The 17,518-nt window shown below is 42.5% G+C and overlaps 1 protein-coding gene across 1 annotated transcript; it reads left to right on the top strand.

The window, feature by feature from the left end:
• Positions 1-7,203: 7,203 nt before the first annotated feature.
• LOC137756419 (cancer/testis antigen 47A-like) lies at positions 7,204-7,866 on the top strand. Its single transcript, XM_068532684.1, has one exon. It carries the CDS (start codon positions 7,204-7,206, stop codon positions 7,864-7,866), a length of 663 nt encoding a protein of 220 aa, XP_068388785.1.
• The last annotated feature ends 9,652 nt before the right edge of the window (positions 7,867-17,518 follow it).

The following is a 17,518-nucleotide window of genomic DNA, read 5'->3' as shown; positions in this document are numbered from 1 at the left end:
GACTATACTTCCCAAAGCAATCCACAGATTCAATGCAATCCCTATCAAATTACCAATGGCAGTTTTTGGTTTTTTGGTTTTTTTTTTTTTTTTACAGAAGTAGAACAAAAAATCTTAAAATTTGTATGGAGACAAAAAAGACCCAGAATAGCCAAAGCAATCTTGAGGGAAAAAAGTGGAGCTGAAAGAATCAGACTCCCTGACTTCAGACTATACTACAAAGCTACAATAATCAAGAAAATATGGTACTGGCACAAACACAGAAATATAGATCAATGGAACAGGATAGAAAGCCCAGAGATAAACCCACGCACCTATGGTCAACTAATCTATGACAAAGGAGGCAAGGATATACAATGGAGGAAAGACAGCCTCTTCAATAAGCGGTGCTGGGAAAACTGGACAGCTACATGTAAAAGAATGAAATTAGAACACTCCCTAACACCATACACAAAAATAAACTCAAAATGGATTAAAGGCCTAAATGTAAGACTGGACACTATAAAACCCTTAGGGGAAAACATAGGAAGAACACTTTGACATAAATCACAGCAAGATCTTTTATGGCCCACCTTCTACAGTAATGGAAGTAAAAACAAAAATAAACAAATGGGACCAAATGAAACTTAAAAGCTTTGGCACAGCAAAGGAAACTACAAACAAGATGAAAAGACAACCCTCAGAATGGGAGAAAATATTTGCAAACCAATCAATGGACAAAGGATTAATCTCCAAAATATATAAACAGCTCATGCAGCTCAATATTAAGAAAACAAACAACCCAATCCAAAAATGGGCAGAAGACCTAAATAGACATTTCTCCAAAGAGGACATACAGATGGCCGAGAAGCACACGAAAAGCTGGTCAACATCACTAATTATTAGAGAAAGGCAAATCAAAACTACAATGAGGTATCACCTCACACCAGTTAGAATGGGCATCATCAGAAAATCTACAAACAAAATGCTGGAGAGGGTGTGGAGAAAAAGGAACCCTCTTGCACTGTTGGTGGGAATGTAAATTGATACAGCCACTATGGAGAACAGTATGGAGGTTCCTTCAAAAAGTAAAAATAGAACTACCATACGACCCAGCAATCCCACTACTGGGCATAAACCCAGAGAAAACCATAATTCAAAAAGACACGTGCGAGGCTTCCCTGGTGGCGCAGTGGTTGAGAATCTGCCTGCTAATGCGGGGGACACGGGTTCGAGCCCTGGTGTGGGAAGATCCCACATGCCGCGGAGCAACTAGGCCCGTGAGCCACAACTACTGAGCCTGCGTGTCTGGAGCCTGTGCTCCGCAACAAGAGAGGCCGCGATAGTGAGAGGCCAGCGCACCGCGATGAAGAGTGGCCCCCGCTTGCCGCAACTAGAGAAAGCCCTCGCACAGAAACGAAGACCCAACATAGCAATCAATCAACCAATCAATCAATTAATCAATAAAATAAATCTTTAAAAAAAAAAAAAAGACACGTGCACCCCAATGTTCACTGCAGCACTATTTACAATAGCCAGGTCATAGAAGCAATCTAAATGCCCATTGACAGAAGAATGGATAAAGAAGCTGTGGTACATACATACAGTGGAATACTACTCAGCCATAAAAAGGAATGAAATCGGGTCATTTGTAGAGACGTGGATGGACTTAGAGACTGTCATACAGACTGAAGCAAGTCAGAAAGAGAAAAACAAATATCGTATATTAACGCATATATGTGGAATCTAGAAAAATGGTACAGATCAACTGGTTTGCAAGGCAGAAATAGAGACACAGATGTAGAGAACAAACGTGTGGACACTAAGGAGGGAAAGTGGGGGGAGGGATGAATTGGGAGATTGGGATTGACATATATACATTAATATGTATAAAATAGGTAACTAATAAGAAACTGCTGTATAAAAAAAATTTTTTTTAAAAAACAAACTACATGCTTAGAAAGTGAGGAGACCCTGACAAACCTCAGTAATAACCCTTAATTCTGATAATGTTCACTATATATTATCGTATTAAATATTCACAAAAACCCTGTGGGGTGGTAACTATTCTCTTTTTTAAGATGAAATTGAGGACCATACAGAAAGCTTACCCTAAGCCACACAGCTGTTAATAACAGAGGGACAGAAAACTTTCTTAACATGATAAAGTATATTTATTTGCAGTCAACAGCCAACTTCCTATTTACGGGTTGGGGACTGGGAAACTCTAATCAAAGAGGGGAATTAAGAATTATAGTTTCTGGGACTTCCCTGGTGGTGCAGTGGATAAGACTCCATGCTCCCAATGCAGGGGGCCTGGGTTCGATCCCTGGTCAGGGAACTAGAGCCCACATGCATGCCACAACCAAGAGTTCGCATGCCACAACTAAGGAGCCCACGTGCCACAACTAAGGATCTGGTGAGCCATAACTAAGGAGCCCACCTGCCGCAACTAAGACCTGGTGCAACCAAATAAATAAATAAATATTTAAAACAAAACAAAACTAAAATGGCCCTAAATTAACACTTAAAAAAAAAAAAGAATTACAGTTTCTTATCAACCTGGAAAAATGAAACTGAACTATATACTAAGTAGCAGAGTGATCATTTCCAGTTAGTGAGATTAAGGGTGATTTTTATTTTCTTAATTCAGGCTGTGCTCCTTTCTGGCTGTGTAGCCTTGGGAATGTTGCTAAACCTCTCCGTGTTTTGGTTTCCTTACTTGCAAAAGATGGATAATTAATAGTGCTCACATCATAAGGTTGTTACAAGGAGTAAATAAACTAATCTATGTCAGTGTTTAAAATAGTGCCCAACCTATAAGTACTTAATAAATGCTAATGATTAATTTTAATTTACATTGAGTTTGAGCATATGTCCATATGTTCAAAAGCCATTTGTCCATATGTTTAAAAACCATTTGTAGTTGTCTGTGATTTATGTACCCATGTCCTTTGCTTATTTTCCTATTGACTTATTATCTTATTCATTTGTATGGGCAAGATATGTGTGATTTTTTGATTCCCTGTTTAGGCTTATCTGTTTTATTAATCTGTTGTACAAAGAATATGTAGTATTTTTATAAAGAGGAAAAGTGTGGATACCAAAACTTGCTGGAAAGACCTTGGAGGGCCTTAGCAGACCTTTTCTTGACTCTACTCATTCCTAAATGCACCACAAACTCTTCTGCTAACTCTACCACCATCTCAATGGTTGTTTGTTTGGGAGGCCAACCTACTTTTCAGGACAAAGGTCAAACTCCTTACCAAAGCATTCATGGCCCTTTCTACTTTAAAGGCCCATCTGCCACTCTAACCAGTGCTCCTGCCATTTTATTCCCTGGATAGGTACACACTCACACACCTCTGCCACTGTTCATGCTGCTTCCTTTACCTGTAGTAACCTCCCTCCCACCCCTTTTTACTGCCATTTGAACTTCTAGCTTCAGGACCCCCTGAAATGCCCCCTCTTGAGCACTTTCCCAGGCACCAGCCCACCTCCTTCACCTCTCCTCCCCCCACCCATCCACCAGCTCCAGCTAATCGTTCACTCTCCCATGCTTCCTTAGCACTTTGTGCTTATCCCTGTTATAGCACTTGACAGCTTGTGTCATCATTGTCCAAGTGTCTGTCAAACCCTCTAGATCATGAACCAGAACAACCCATGGGTCTTAGATACCTGTGAGCCCCCAAGCCCTAACATAATTCCAGGCAGATAGTAGGTGCTTAATATGTTCTCAGTGAGTGCTTAAATAAGTAGGGTCTGGAGTGTTTGTCCTATAGCTTCAAGTGGACAGCCCAGTTTTTCATGACCTGGAAAGACACTTGTATGATTTGTTTTGTTTTCATTTTTTGTTTGTTTTGTAACATGCTACCTCCTCTAAAGTGAATAGTGATGGTCCTGTTGAGAGTTCTGAAAAAAGAATGTACAGAGATAGGAGGAGGTAAAGAAAGCAGAAATACTCTGCTTTCATAGGGGGAAAAAACCCATCTACCCAGGAGCATGCGCTTCTGCTAAGGAAGAGTGGAGGCAGCCCTGTCACAGCATGCAGTAGGAAATGGGGGTGCCCTATTAGGCACCTTCCTCACCACAGGAACCTCCATCACATCACCCAGGTCTGCCCTCTGGCCAGAAGCAACATCTGCTTCCTTTGCCTACCCCAAGGCTCAGGCTTTTTTACAGCCAGGGATCCGCTGGGATTATGAGCCCATTTTATCAAGGGCCACATGGGGACAACATCCTGCATTTACTGTCCTCAGTCAGGACATGTTGCCCATCTTTTGAGTCCAAGTCCTCCCTCCTCTGAGAAGCCTTTTCTGAGAAAAGCCTACAAATTGCAATGCCTCCTGACTCACTTGGTTGAGTCAATATATTACAATGTAAAGATGGAAATATTTTACATTGTCAGTGTCCTCCAGCCAAAGATCACAAGAACATGCTTGTAGTTGAGCGAGCTGGGTTTATTATTCATTGCAGTGAGGGAGAACACACAGCATGGGGGAACCATGTGATGTCTCAGTAATAAGTGTCAGAAAGAACCTGTTATAGGAGTTGGGGTTTGGTTGAGTTATTTGGGGAAGTTTTCAAGGAAACAGGGGTTTGCTCTAGATTAGATGCCTTTAGATAGCAGGGGCAATTCTGTGATTGGTATTTGAATAAATCTTATCTATAGGGAGAGGAGATTAGAACCAGGATAAGGATGTAATTGGTAAAGAAGTGGTAGACATTCATTTTAGCCAAGAGAGGGGGATTTTTAGTAATGTGTGACCTTCTTTTTGACCCTGCTTAAACAAAATTAAAGTTGCCTCGTTTTGTCTCCTTTCAACATGGTCTCGGAATGACCATGTCTGATGTTGGTGTCCTATGATATTGTTTATGTCCAGTAGGAAATAAGATGGCCAACGTTGCATATATAAGGTCTGTTTCAACTTCAGATTAAAGGTCAGGAGATTGGTCCTAGTCCTGGCTCCTCCATTAAGTGGCATGACCTTGGGGAAGCCAGTTAGCAGCTCTAGGCCTTAGTTTCCCGGTTTAAAAAAGAGTGGTCTTAAATGTAAAATAGATGGCTAGTGAGAAGCAGCTGCATAGCACAGGGAGATCAGCTTGGTGCTTTGTGACCACCTAGAGGGGTGGGATAGGGAGGGTGGGAGGGAGACGCAAGAGGGAGGAGATATGGGAATATATGTATATGTATAGCTGATTCACTTTGTTATAAAGCAGAAACTAACACACCACTGTAAAGCAATTATACTCCAATAAAGATGTTAAAAAAATAAAATTAAATAATAAAATTTTAAAAATAAAAAAGAATGGTCTTAGATTCAATATCTAAAGGCGTTTCCAGCTCTGAAATTATGGGAGAATATGCATTTCTCTTGCATCTCTTCTACCTTCATAGAAAGCGCTAAAGGGTACATAGCCACACATCCTTATAGAGAGGAATAATTACATAACATATGGTGTTATAGGTGACCTGTTTAAAAATCAACTAAGATTTTAATCTTAACACTATGTGTCACTATTAATTCCAAATGGATTAAGGAGTTAAATGTAAACATTCAGAAGACTTCCAAAAAGAAGAAAGTATAAAATTTATCTCTGGATGAGAAAAGATTTGTAAACTTATGATGTTAAAATGAAGAAAAAGAAATATTACATTTTACAACATGAAAATGAAAAACTACATACTTAGAAATATTAACCAACTTAGAAAGCAAAATCAAACTAAGAAAACATTTTCAACAAATGGTTAATATCCTAAATATTATATAATCTCATCTCATTCCATCTACCTAACTCAAATCTTGACTGAAGGTAGGGGATGAACTCCAACTATACAGATGATAAAACTGAGGCCTAGAAATGATAAGTAACTGTTCCAAGATCACATCAGGGGGCAAATGTTAAAACCAACTCTAGACCTCAGATTGGGATTCTGCCTCATTTTTGCTGTCTTTATAGTGAGGATTTTGGACTAGAGATTTTTGACATTGCCTTCCAAATTTAAACCAATGATTTATGGCAACACCATGCTCCATTCTTGAGGTGAGAGAGGGAAAAAAACATTGAAATTTGGTTTTCCTTTTGGTGAAAGGAAAAAAAATCCCTCTTTACCATTATGAGATTAGTATTATTTTCCATAAATATAACATCCAGATATTATTTGCAATGTTTTTTTCAAAAAATATTTTTAGTGTTACAAATTTTTTTTTTTTTTTTTACAGATTGAGTATAAAATAGCAGTTAATTTCTCCATAACTTTCAGAATTACTTACACTTGAGGTCTTGATTATGTGGATCTTGAAATCAATAAAAAGTCTTGGACTGTTGCCTCAGAAACATCCTAGGGAGCCTGTCCTTTTAATGTTTGTCATGCTTAGCTCTTGGGAGATGACCTGGTCCTTTAAAAGAAGCATTCTTTTTTTTATTCAGTCTTTGGAGGCTTTAAAGTGAATTTGTCCGGGTTCATTACACACCCTCCAGCTCCTTACATTTACCATTTCTTCAATACTCAGTTCTGACTGCATCCATTTCAATTTTGACTACTCTTTTCCAAGTATCTTTACGTTAAATCGTCCAAATTCTTCTCTTTCTCTTCTTGGGAGGTTTTTACTACTGCTAACGTCTGAGCTAGACAACATTTTTATGACCCTGTCCCTACTCACATGAGCCATTACCAGGTGGAAATTCCCAGGTGGGAACTCCTCACAGTTCACACGGCCGAGGGTGCCTCCATAAATAATTTTTTGGACAATCATAAAATTAAAAGGACAGGAGCCTTGTGAACCTGAACTTAGGGTAACACCTGAGGCGTCAAAGAACAGGGAGGCGACTGAGCAATCCTACAACCGAAGGTCCTTGGTCGTTCGCTGGGCGCAGGGCACGTCAATCCTCGCTTGTCAGCAAATAAGCTTGGAGCTCGTGACGAGGGGGCACTGTCTACTCTTCTGGCCCCGCCCCCCGTCTGCGGCCTAGAGGAATCTTTCCCACACGGCCTGGCCCACTGCTATCTGAGGCCCAGCCTCGGTGGGCCGCTCCCGGCGTCGGCCCCCTGCCCTCCCTGTCGTGGGACCTCCTCTGTTGTCCCGTCAGCGGCCTCCCCGTCCGGCAGCCACAGCCCTCAGCCTCCCCTCAGGGCAGCCACCTCAGCGGCCACCGCCTCCGCGGTCGTCGTCGCCGCCACAGCAATCGACGCCCGCCTGGTTGAGGTAACTGCCCGGTGCCATGTCGGCCACGGGGGATGAAGACCCGGCCCCGGGAGGCCCAGAGGGCCCCGCGGGCGCAGCTGGGGCCCAGGCCGAGGCGGCCAGAGCCGGCGACCGGGGGCACCGCGACTCGGAGCCTCGCGGGGGCGACGCGGCGCCGGGGGCCGGGGCAGCTGGAGTCGCGGGGGCCTGGGGAGGCTCTGGGGAGGCGGCCCTGGAAGGCGGGGGCGCCGAGGAGGACTCGGACATCGGGCCGGCAGAGGAGGAGGAGGAGGAGGAGGAGGAGGCGGAGGCAGGGGGCCTGGACCTCGTTGTAGAAGTGCACCGGTTCCCCATGACGGGCTTCTACTTCATGCTCCTGGGGCTGGTGTACTCACTGCTGCGCCGCGTCCAGTACAACGACCACGTCCTCGTCCCGCCCCCGCCGAGACCGCGCCACGGCTTGGCCTGGCTCCGCCAACTCCGGGCGCCCGACGGGCGGGGGCAGGGGCCCGCGGCCCAGGAACCCGAGGAGGCGGAGGAGGCTGCGGCGCCGGAGCCTGAGGAGGCGGAGGAGGCCATCGCCCCTGAGGGTGAGCGGCTGGCCGGGGGGTCGGTCGGGAGACCCGGGATCCCGAGGGACCCAGGCTCAGAGGGGGGGCCTCGGGAGGTGAAGCCGGGAGTCGGGGCCTCCAGGAGCTGAAGGCCAGAGGGGCCCAGTAGAAGCCCAACTCCATAACGACCTCTCCAGTTTCGGGGTTGGGGGGGGGAATAAGCTGCCCTCTACCAACCCCTGGTAACAGGTCTGAGATGATCGGTGCCATTTATGAGGCCACAGGTGAAGGTCAGTGGAGGCAGGTGTTCGGAGGGAGCTTGGGAGGAGATGGAAGAGAAAAGAGCAAGCAAACGGCTTTTGGATCCTGGCTTTTAAAAATGTCAAGATTCTTAGAAAGTTGATCCCAGTACATTATGCACTGATACGGGAGCACTTGGTCACGGTGAAATATCCAGGGGGGTGAGGAACTAATGAGCTTCACCACAGATTTTTGTCATCGAGGCAAAACATGTTTTTTGCAACAAAGTTCTGACCAAAACATACAGAATGCATCAGACCCCGACGATTCTGATCCATTCCCTAAAGGGCCAGAAGTAATCAGCAGCACAGGGTGACAGATTTACTGGAAAAAGAGAAATAATGTCACTGTGAAAATGATCAAGCAGGAGCAAAGTGAGGGCCCTGGAAGTGTGACAGCAGCCAGAAGGAAGGTGCCCAGCTACTGTTTTCTTAGTTGCTCCTATCCTTCTGCGTCTCCTGAGGGTAGAGTACTGGATGTTGGTTGCTATTCCTTTTGAATTGGGATTTTTTTTCTGTGAATGTCTCGTCCCAAAGTCTGTATTATTATTCACTAAAGGAACAACTAAATATCCGGATGAGAACGCCAATGAAGAGGCCCAAGGTGCTGAAAGTGAGGGGGAAAGAGAGAAGTTTAACGAAAAACAAGAACCTGAAAAGGATCTGAACCCAGCAGGACAGACCCAGAAAGTCCAGGTAGCTGTGTATAGCTTTGAAAATAACCCAACGGTGCCCAGGCACTTACCAATTTGTTTTCGTTTTTTCATTCTACCAGTGAATTAAGAAAAACATGTGTTTAAAATTAGTTTAACAGTTCAAATTTACCTAATAGAATGTTAATAGAACATTCATGCACCTAGTAATATAAAATGCATTATATACTGAAATATACTTCATGGCTACTCATTTGTCCTTGCGAGCTCTTTTGTCCTCTACCTGTAAGCCTACTAACAAGTTGTAAATGTATCAATGCCTAAGACCAATCTTTGTTTAGAAAACAGTTACTAGAAGCAGCAGCAAAAGTAGCTGGGCTGTGTGCACTAGTGGGGCCTTCATTACTTGGCCACAGAAGTGCAGTCTCCTGTACTAAGAGATGACGGCTTTTAGAATGTGACTACTTACAAATAGCAAAACGTTCAGAATTTCAGGTAGGACCACATTTAGTGATTAATACCTAAACATTTGTTCGGTTGTAGATTTTTTTATTTTATGTGACAGTCAAAAGAAAAGCAATTTAGTCACAGGATGACTCTCGTTTATCACTGAATTGGTAATGAAGTCTTAAGGTGTATCTTGTCTTTGAGTATATTTAAATGATTAACATTTTTTTCTGCATTTTCACAGCTGTGTATTTCATGGTAATAGCCTCTTTCTCATACGGTAGATAATAGAAACTGAAGGTCTGGGAGGGTAAGGGAGTATCATTTGTGGAATGAGCATAGGCTTTTAAGGTGGAGAGAGTGATTTAAATCCCAGAATCGCCTCTCAAGGGGGAAAAAAGCATTTATGGTGTGGGGCAAGAGGGAGACAAGGTCGGTATGATCACATGATTGAAGCCATCGGTTGTACAAGCACCCTGTATCCAAGGTGCAGGTTACAAGAGGAAAACGTGTTGTTCTTCTCTACTTGTTTAGATAGAGCCCTCAAATGCAGCACATACACAAAGGGCTGACCATTTTCTTAGATTTAGAAAGTCTCTGGTGCTGGTTAGTGCTGCATAATTGTTAATTTTCTCTCATTTTATCCTGCAGTTGGGAGGAATGGAAAGAAAATGAAGAAAGAAGAAAGGATCTGTTGTTCACGATTTTTAGGTTTTTCATTTTTCAGAAGCCCATGGGAATGTTAATAACAATGATTCCATTCCAAAGTTCGTTACCCCAAAAGTGATATCCAATAACATTTGACTTTTGTCTTTTACAGATATATTTGACAGCATTTTTTCTAGTTAAAAATAAATTTGTTTTAAATTAATAAAAATGAAATGCAGGCAGATTTTATCTACATAAATATTCCTGCCTCAAATCTCTTTTACCTTTCTTTAACCCACTTTACCTTCGTTGAAAGGCATCACTTTCTACCATTTGGTAAGCCTGTTTTAAATTCTTTTACTGCAGCCCAAAATAAACTAAAATTTCAAGTTTAAAACAATTTTTGTGAAGACAGAAATGGAGGTCGAGCCTTTAGAGTTGTGCTGTTTACTACATTAGTCACTAGCCACGTGTGGCCGCTGAGCATTCAGAATGTGGCTAGTCTGAGTTGAGATGTGCTGTAAGTGTAAAAAATACTGTAAAGTCTCATTAATAAACTACACACTGAAATGATAATATAGTGTTAAACAAATATAACATTAAAATTACTTTCTCCGGTTTCTTTTTACTTTTTTAATGTGGCTACTAGAACATTTAAAATTACACATGACTTGTGTTATATGTGTATTTCACAGTACTGCTGTGAGCTTCTGAAGGAAACCTGATGGATGGCCCAGCTTGCCTGGAGGCCAGATGGTGCTGCAGAGCCTGAGCCCAGACACTGATTTGGAAAACTGGTTCTCAAAGTTTGGTCCTTAAAATAGCATTATCAGCATCACCCAGGAATTCTTAGGCTCCACCCAAGACCTGCGAATCAGAAACTCCGGGAGTGGGGCCCAGCAGCCTGTATTGTAACAAGCCCTCCAGGGGACTCTGATGCAGCTAAGGTTTGAGAAGCACTGGTTTAGAGCCACACGGGGAGAAGCTGAGACCCACCTGTGGTGGGACCAGCCTTCGTTCACTGCCTTGGGACTGTTGTAGGTAAACTAAACAGGATGGCAAGGGCTGGACTGGGGAGGAGATTAGAACTCACAGGGGCTGAGACACAGAGAGGTTAAGAATGGGTGATGGCAGCAGAAAAATGCATAAGGGGAAAAGCTGGTTCCACAGGATAGAAAGCCCAGAGATAAACCCACACACATATATATGGTCACCTTATCTTTGATAAAGGAGGCAAGAATATACAATGGAGAAAATACAGCCTCTTCAATAAATGGTGCTGGGCAAACTGGACAGCTACATGTAAAAGAGTGAAATTAGAATGTTCCCTAACACCATACACAAAAATAAACTCAAAATGGATTAAAGACCTAAATGTAAGGCCAGACACTATAAAACTCTTAGAGGAAAACATAGGCAGAACACTCTTAAGACATACATCACAGCAAGATTCTTTTTGACCCACCTCCTAGAGAAATGGAAATAAAAATAAACAAATGGGACCTAATGAATCTTAAAAGCTTTTGCACAGCAAAGGAAACCATAAACAAGACAAAAAGACAACTCTCAGAATGGGAGAAAATATTTGCAAACGAAGCAAATGACGAAGGATTAATCTCCAAAATATACAGGCAGCTCATGCAGCTCCATATCAAAAAAACAAACAACCAAATCCAATATTGGACAGCAGACCTAAATAGACATTTCTCCAAAGAAGATATACAGATTGCCAACAAACACATGAAAGGATGCTCAACATCACGAATCATTAGAGAAATGCAAATCAAAAGTACAATGAGGTATCACCTCACACCGGTCAGAATGGCCATCATCAAAAAAATCTACAAACAATAAATGCTGGAGAGGGTGTGGAGAAAAGGGAACCCTCTTGCACTGCTGGTGGGAATGTAAATTGATACAGCCACTATGGAGAACAGTATGGAGGTTCTTTAAAAAACTAAAAATAGAACTACAATAGGACCCAGCAATCCCACTACTGGGCATATACCCTGAGAAAGCCATAATTCAAAAAGAGTCATGTACCACAATGTTCATTGCAGCTCTATTTACAATAGCCAGGACATGGAAGCAACCTAAGTGTCCATCAACAGATGAATAGATAAAGAACATGTGGCACATATATACAATGGAATATTACTCAGCCATAAAAGGAAACAAAATTGAGTTATTTGTAGTGAGGTGGATGGATCTAGAGACTGTCATACAGAGTGAAGTGAGTCAGAAAGAGAAAAAAATACCGTATGCTAACACATATATATGGAATCTAAAAAAAAAAAATGGTTCTGAAGAACCTAGGGGCAGGACAGGAATAAAGAGGCAGCCATAGAGAATGGACTTGAGGACACCGGGAGTGGGAAGGGTTAGCTGGAACGAAGTGAGAGAGTGGCATGGACATATATGCACTACCAAATGTAAAGTAGATAGCTTGTGGGAAGCAGCTGCCTAGCGCACGGAGATCAGCTCGGTGCTTTGTGACCACCTAGCGGGGTGGGATAGGGAGGGTGGGAGGGAGGAGATATGGGGATATATGTATATGTATAGCTGATTCACTTTGTTATAAAGCAGAAAGTAACACACCATTGTAAAGCAGTTATACTCCAATAAAGATGTTAAAAAAAAAATAAAAATAAAAAATAGAATGTGACTACTTACAAATAGCAAAACGTTCAGAATTTCAAGTAGGACCACATTTAGTGACTAATACCTAAACGTTTGTTCAGTTGTATATTTTTTTTGTATTTTATGTGACAGTCAAAAGAAAAGCAATTTAGTCATAGTATGACTGCTGTTTATCACTGAATTGGTAATGAAGTCTTAAGGTGTATCTTGTCTTTGAGTGTATTTAAATGATTAACATTTTTTTCTGCATTTTCACAGCTGTGTATTTCATGGTAATAGCCTCTTTCTCATATGGTAAGTATAGAAACTGAAGGTCTGGGAGGGTAAGGGAGTATCATTTGTGGAATGAGCATAGGCTTTTAAGGTGGAGAGCATGATTTAAATCCCAGAATCGCCTCTCAAGGGGGAAAAAAGCATTTATGGTGTGGGGCAAGAGGGAGACAAGGTTGGTATGATCACATGATTGAAGCCATCGGTTGTACAAGCACCCTGTATCCAAGGTGCAGGTTACAAGAGGAAAACGTGTTGTTCTTCTCTACTTGTTTAGATAGAGCCCTCAGATGCAGCACATACACAAAGGGCTGACCATTTTCTTAGATTTAGAAAGTCTCTGGTGCTGGTTAGTGCTGCATAATTGTTAATTGTCTCTCATTTCATCCTGCAGTTGGGAGGAATAGAAAGAAGATGAAGAAAGAGAAAGGATCTGTTGTTCACGATTTTTAAGTGTTTCATTTTTCAGAAGCCCATGGGAATGTTATTAACACTGATTCCATTCCAAAATTCATCACCCAAAAAGCAATATCCAATAACATATGACTTTTTTCTTTTACAGTTATTTTTAACTAGAACAAGTGCTGTCAAATATAAGTTTAAGTTAATAAACTGAAATGTAGGCAGATTTTATGTAGATAAATAATCCTGATTCGAATCCCTTTACCTTTGTTTGACCAATTTTACCTTCATTGAAAGGCATCACTTTCTACCATTCGGTAAGCCTGTTTTAAATTCTTTTACTGCAGCCCAAAATAAACTAAAATTTCAAGTTTAAAACAATTTTTGTGAAGACAGAAATGGAGGTGGAGCCTTTAGAGTTGTGCTGTTTACTACATTAGTCACTAGCCACGTGTGGCCGCTGAGCATTCAGAATGTGGCTAGTCTGAGTTGAGATGTGCTGTTAAGTGTAAAAAATACTGTAAAGTCTCATTAATAACTACACATTGAAATGATAATATAGTGTTAAACAAATATAACATTAAAATTACTTTCTCCGGTTTCTTTTTACTTTTTTAATGTGGCTACTAGAACATTTAAAATTACACATGACTTGTGTTATATGTGTATTTCACAGTACTGCTGTGAGCTTCTGAAGGAAACCTGATGGATGGCCCAGCTTGCCTGGAGGCCAGATGGTGCTGCAGAGCCTTAGCCCAGACACTGATTTGGAAAACTGGTTCTCAAAGTTTGGTCCTTAAAATAGCTTTATCAGCATCACCCAGGAATTCTTAGGCTCCACCCAAGACCTGCGAATCAGAAACTCTGGGAGTGGGGCCCAGCAGCCTGTATTGTAACAAGCCCTCCAGGGGACTCTGATGCAGCTAAGGTTTGAGAAGCATTGGTTTAGAGCCACACGGGGAGAAGCTGAGACCCACCTATGGTGGGACCAGCCTTCGTTCACTGGCTTGGGACTGTTTTACGTAAACTAAACAGGATGGCAGGGGCTGGACTGGAGAGGAGATTAGAACTCACAGGGGCTGAGACACAGAGAGGTTAAGAATGGGTGATGGCAGGAAAAAAATGCATAAGGGAAAAAGCTGATTCCAGAAGGATGCAAACATGATACTGTGTATATGAAGTCTAAGAAAACATTCAGTCACCATATACTGATTGTGGGTACATACAGAGAGTAAAAGGCAATGCATGTGAAAGATGTATACAAATGTAGCATACAGAAGGGCATGCAATGGAAAGATAAACACCACGTTTAGGATATCGGTTACCTCTTGGGAAAAGAGAGGGAGGGGAATTCTATTGGGAAGGGCTCCGCAGGGGGCTTCAATTATATTTGTAATGTTACATTTCTTAAGCTGGGTTGTGGGTAAGTAGACATTTACAGTATTATTCTTTATAATTTTGTGTAGATCTGAAGTATTTCAATAAATAATGAGTAAAAATAAAAAGAGGAAAGGGAGAAAATGGACTTAATCTCTGAACTCTGTTTAAGGAAATAGAAAGATAAAGTTGTAGATGACCAGAGTAGAGGATCAGAGAAGGGGAAGGGCCTGGGGATTTGAGACCAGACAGCCTCATTTCTGCATTTAGTTAAGGCTTCCTAGGTACCTGAAATATGGTCTACCTGGGGTACACTTTGTTCCCATGGGCTTGTCTCCTGGCCTCCTTATAGATAGCTGATAACCTCTCATATTCTGTGGTGGCATGTCTTATATTCTAACTACACACACACACACACACACACACACACACACACACACACACACACACACACACACACACACACACCCACCCACATTCCACCTATTCCACCAACACCAGCCCCTGGACTGAACCTCTAAATGGTTGGGACCTTAAAGGGTTTTATTTATCTTTCTTTCCCAAAGCACTGGGCAATGAGTTTTCCTCTTAGTAGGTACTTAATGTCTATTAAAGTAAAGTAAACTTAACATCCCCACAATCTTTTTTTGGTCACCAGTGTTGACATTTTAAAATGTATTATCACATATTATTCCTTATGGCTAGAACCCCATGGTGAGACAAAAGGCAAAGCACTCCCTGTCACCGTTATTTAAACTGAAAGGGCAGGCCAAGTAGTATGATTTGAGGACCTTCAAACTGGTTCTGATTTGTTAGTGTTTATGCCGTGCTAGTTGTAAATATAGTATTGCTTCTAGACCCAGGCAAGAGGGACCTCTGTCCTGAGCTCTATGCTTTAGAGGGCCCACTTTGGCCTTCTTCCAACCACACCCGTCCCTATAGGGCCAGGAGCCCAGCCCATGGGAACAAGAGGTATGCCCCTGCTAGCCCACGCTCCAGGCACCTGGCACCCCTGAACAGTCCCAAGCCTGCTTCCAGGGCCTGTGTGCTCCTCTTAGAGCTGTCCTGGGGAGGACTGACTGCGCTGCCAGGGTATGTGCTCCCAGGCCTTAGGGGAGGGGGGATTGTATGCCCAGAACAAGGGATGGAGCCTGGCCTAGGAGCCAGGGCATAGGCAGGGGGAGGGGAGAGGGGGCAGCTCTTCCCACAGCATTGGGGCAGAACTTAGAGATGTTGGAGAATTCTAAATCCCAACCTGGCCTTTCAGGTCATTATGAAAGTACATTTGTCTTGGAAGGAGATCCAGCATGTTTTATTTAATGGTTTATTAGGTGATTTAAACATTTCAAATATTCAGATATATCTTATGTGGATTCCCAACTGAACTCTTCTTCTGAACGCTGCAAATATTACAAATGTTACAGGCAGGCCAGATTAAATATCTGGTCGATCACCCCTTTCCCTTCTTCACTCTGTGTTACACTTTGTTACCTGAGCATAGTGGGCCCCTTGCTTCTGAAGGTGCCTTATTCTAATAGCCCATCTTGCTATAATACTTGGATCTAGCCCCTGGTCCAGGCTGGAGTACAAATACGAACCGTCTTGCCCCCTCTACTCACCCCCCACTGTACTACGCTCCCACTGGTCTCTTTCTTTGCTCCGCAGGTGTTTATATACAAAACTTCTCTTCAGTACTACCTCTCCCCCATACAAATACCCACTGGATGTCATGAGCTTGGCCAGGCACACCTGAGTAGAGGCCCTTTATGCCCTGCACTACCTCTTAAGAACATTTTGCTTCTCTGACAAACTTCAGGTCTGAATTGTCAATATCCTATTTGATTTCCCTCCCCGCTGTGACAAAAACTACAGAACAGGTTCTGTTGTATTTGTTTTCATATAGCAAAGATCAAAGAAGCTGAATATTTTTAAGAATGTGCCTCTGGGCATTAAAAAATAACCTCTATTTAAAAACAGAGTTGTTAACTGTGGGGAAAAAAATCAATAATGGGGAGTTCTCAGAATAAGAATAACCTGATAGAAGTCCACACTGAGAAGAGAGAGAAGGAAGGTATAACAGCTAATCTACCAGAATTACCTGGGTAAAGGGCATCCACCTAAATGAACTTTCATTATGGGAATACAAAGGAAATAAAATCCAATCAATCAAAAACCTAGCATTATCAAAAAGGTAAAGATACAGAATTAGGGACAGTAGATGTTTTATAGAGAAAATGCAAAATCCAGCATGTGGTTGTATGGTATCACATTATTCCGTCATCAGCAAAACCAAGCAGCCATTGGTTTTTCTCAGCCATTACACTCAGAACTGAAAAGGCACAGTTATGTCTAGGTCTGCATTTCTATTTAAGCAAAGTAGCCCCAAGGTGACAGAGGCACACACAGTGAAAGGTATAGTACTGAAAAGACACCTCTGGGTCTCCTAAGAAAATGAGCTCTCCAGGCATCCAAAGGGAGCTCATGGAGTTTGATGTGTTTGGGGAATGGAATAAAGGGGAAGGACTTGGAGAGGAAATTTTAACCAACTTCCCGTGAACCTAGATGAAAATCTAGGGTGGTTGGTGCCTTGGAGAGCCAGCCTATTAACCAACTAACTCTTATGGTAAATGAGCCTATATCTTTACTCCTCTGCCTAGAAGTTCTTAATGGAGGCGATGGTACAAAAGAAAAAGACTGTGTGGCAAGATGGGAAGGGAGGAGTCAAAAATTGCTGGGCTACTTGTCCCCGCCCCTCACAGCTAACCATCCCTCTCATCCTGACTCCTCCTTTCCCACTCCCCCTTTTGACCTTCCCTCTTCTCTGTGGCTGGGGGGCAGTGGTTCACTGGGGAGGTGGGGGCTGTCAGCCTAGTGATTGTTGAGGTGTGTGTGACTCTAGGAATGAGGGCAGGGAAAGCCTGCTTCAATCACTTCAGGCTTCCCGTTAGCAGAAAGTCAGTTCTATGGCTTTGGGATTGCAGCCTTGCTTTGGGCTAAAACCTGTGAAGCAGAAGTTACTGAAGGGAAGGAACTAGAAGTTTGGCTACATGGAGTTCTCCACCTCA

Source organism: Eschrichtius robustus, chromosome X (assembly GCF_028021215.1).
Source record: "Eschrichtius robustus isolate mEscRob2 chromosome X, mEscRob2.pri, whole genome shotgun sequence".
Lineage (NCBI taxonomy): Eukaryota > Metazoa > Chordata > Mammalia > Artiodactyla > Eschrichtiidae > Eschrichtius > Eschrichtius robustus.
Note: the sequence above shows the minus strand (reverse complement) of the source record. Positions and strands in the feature narration are given on the sequence as shown.

What these genes read in the sequence shown, in the direction of transcription:
- LOC137756419 (XM_068532684.1), top strand. Translation starts at nt 7,204, where the DNA reads ATGTCGGCCACGGGGGATGAAGACCCGGCCCCGGGAGGCCCAGAGGGC.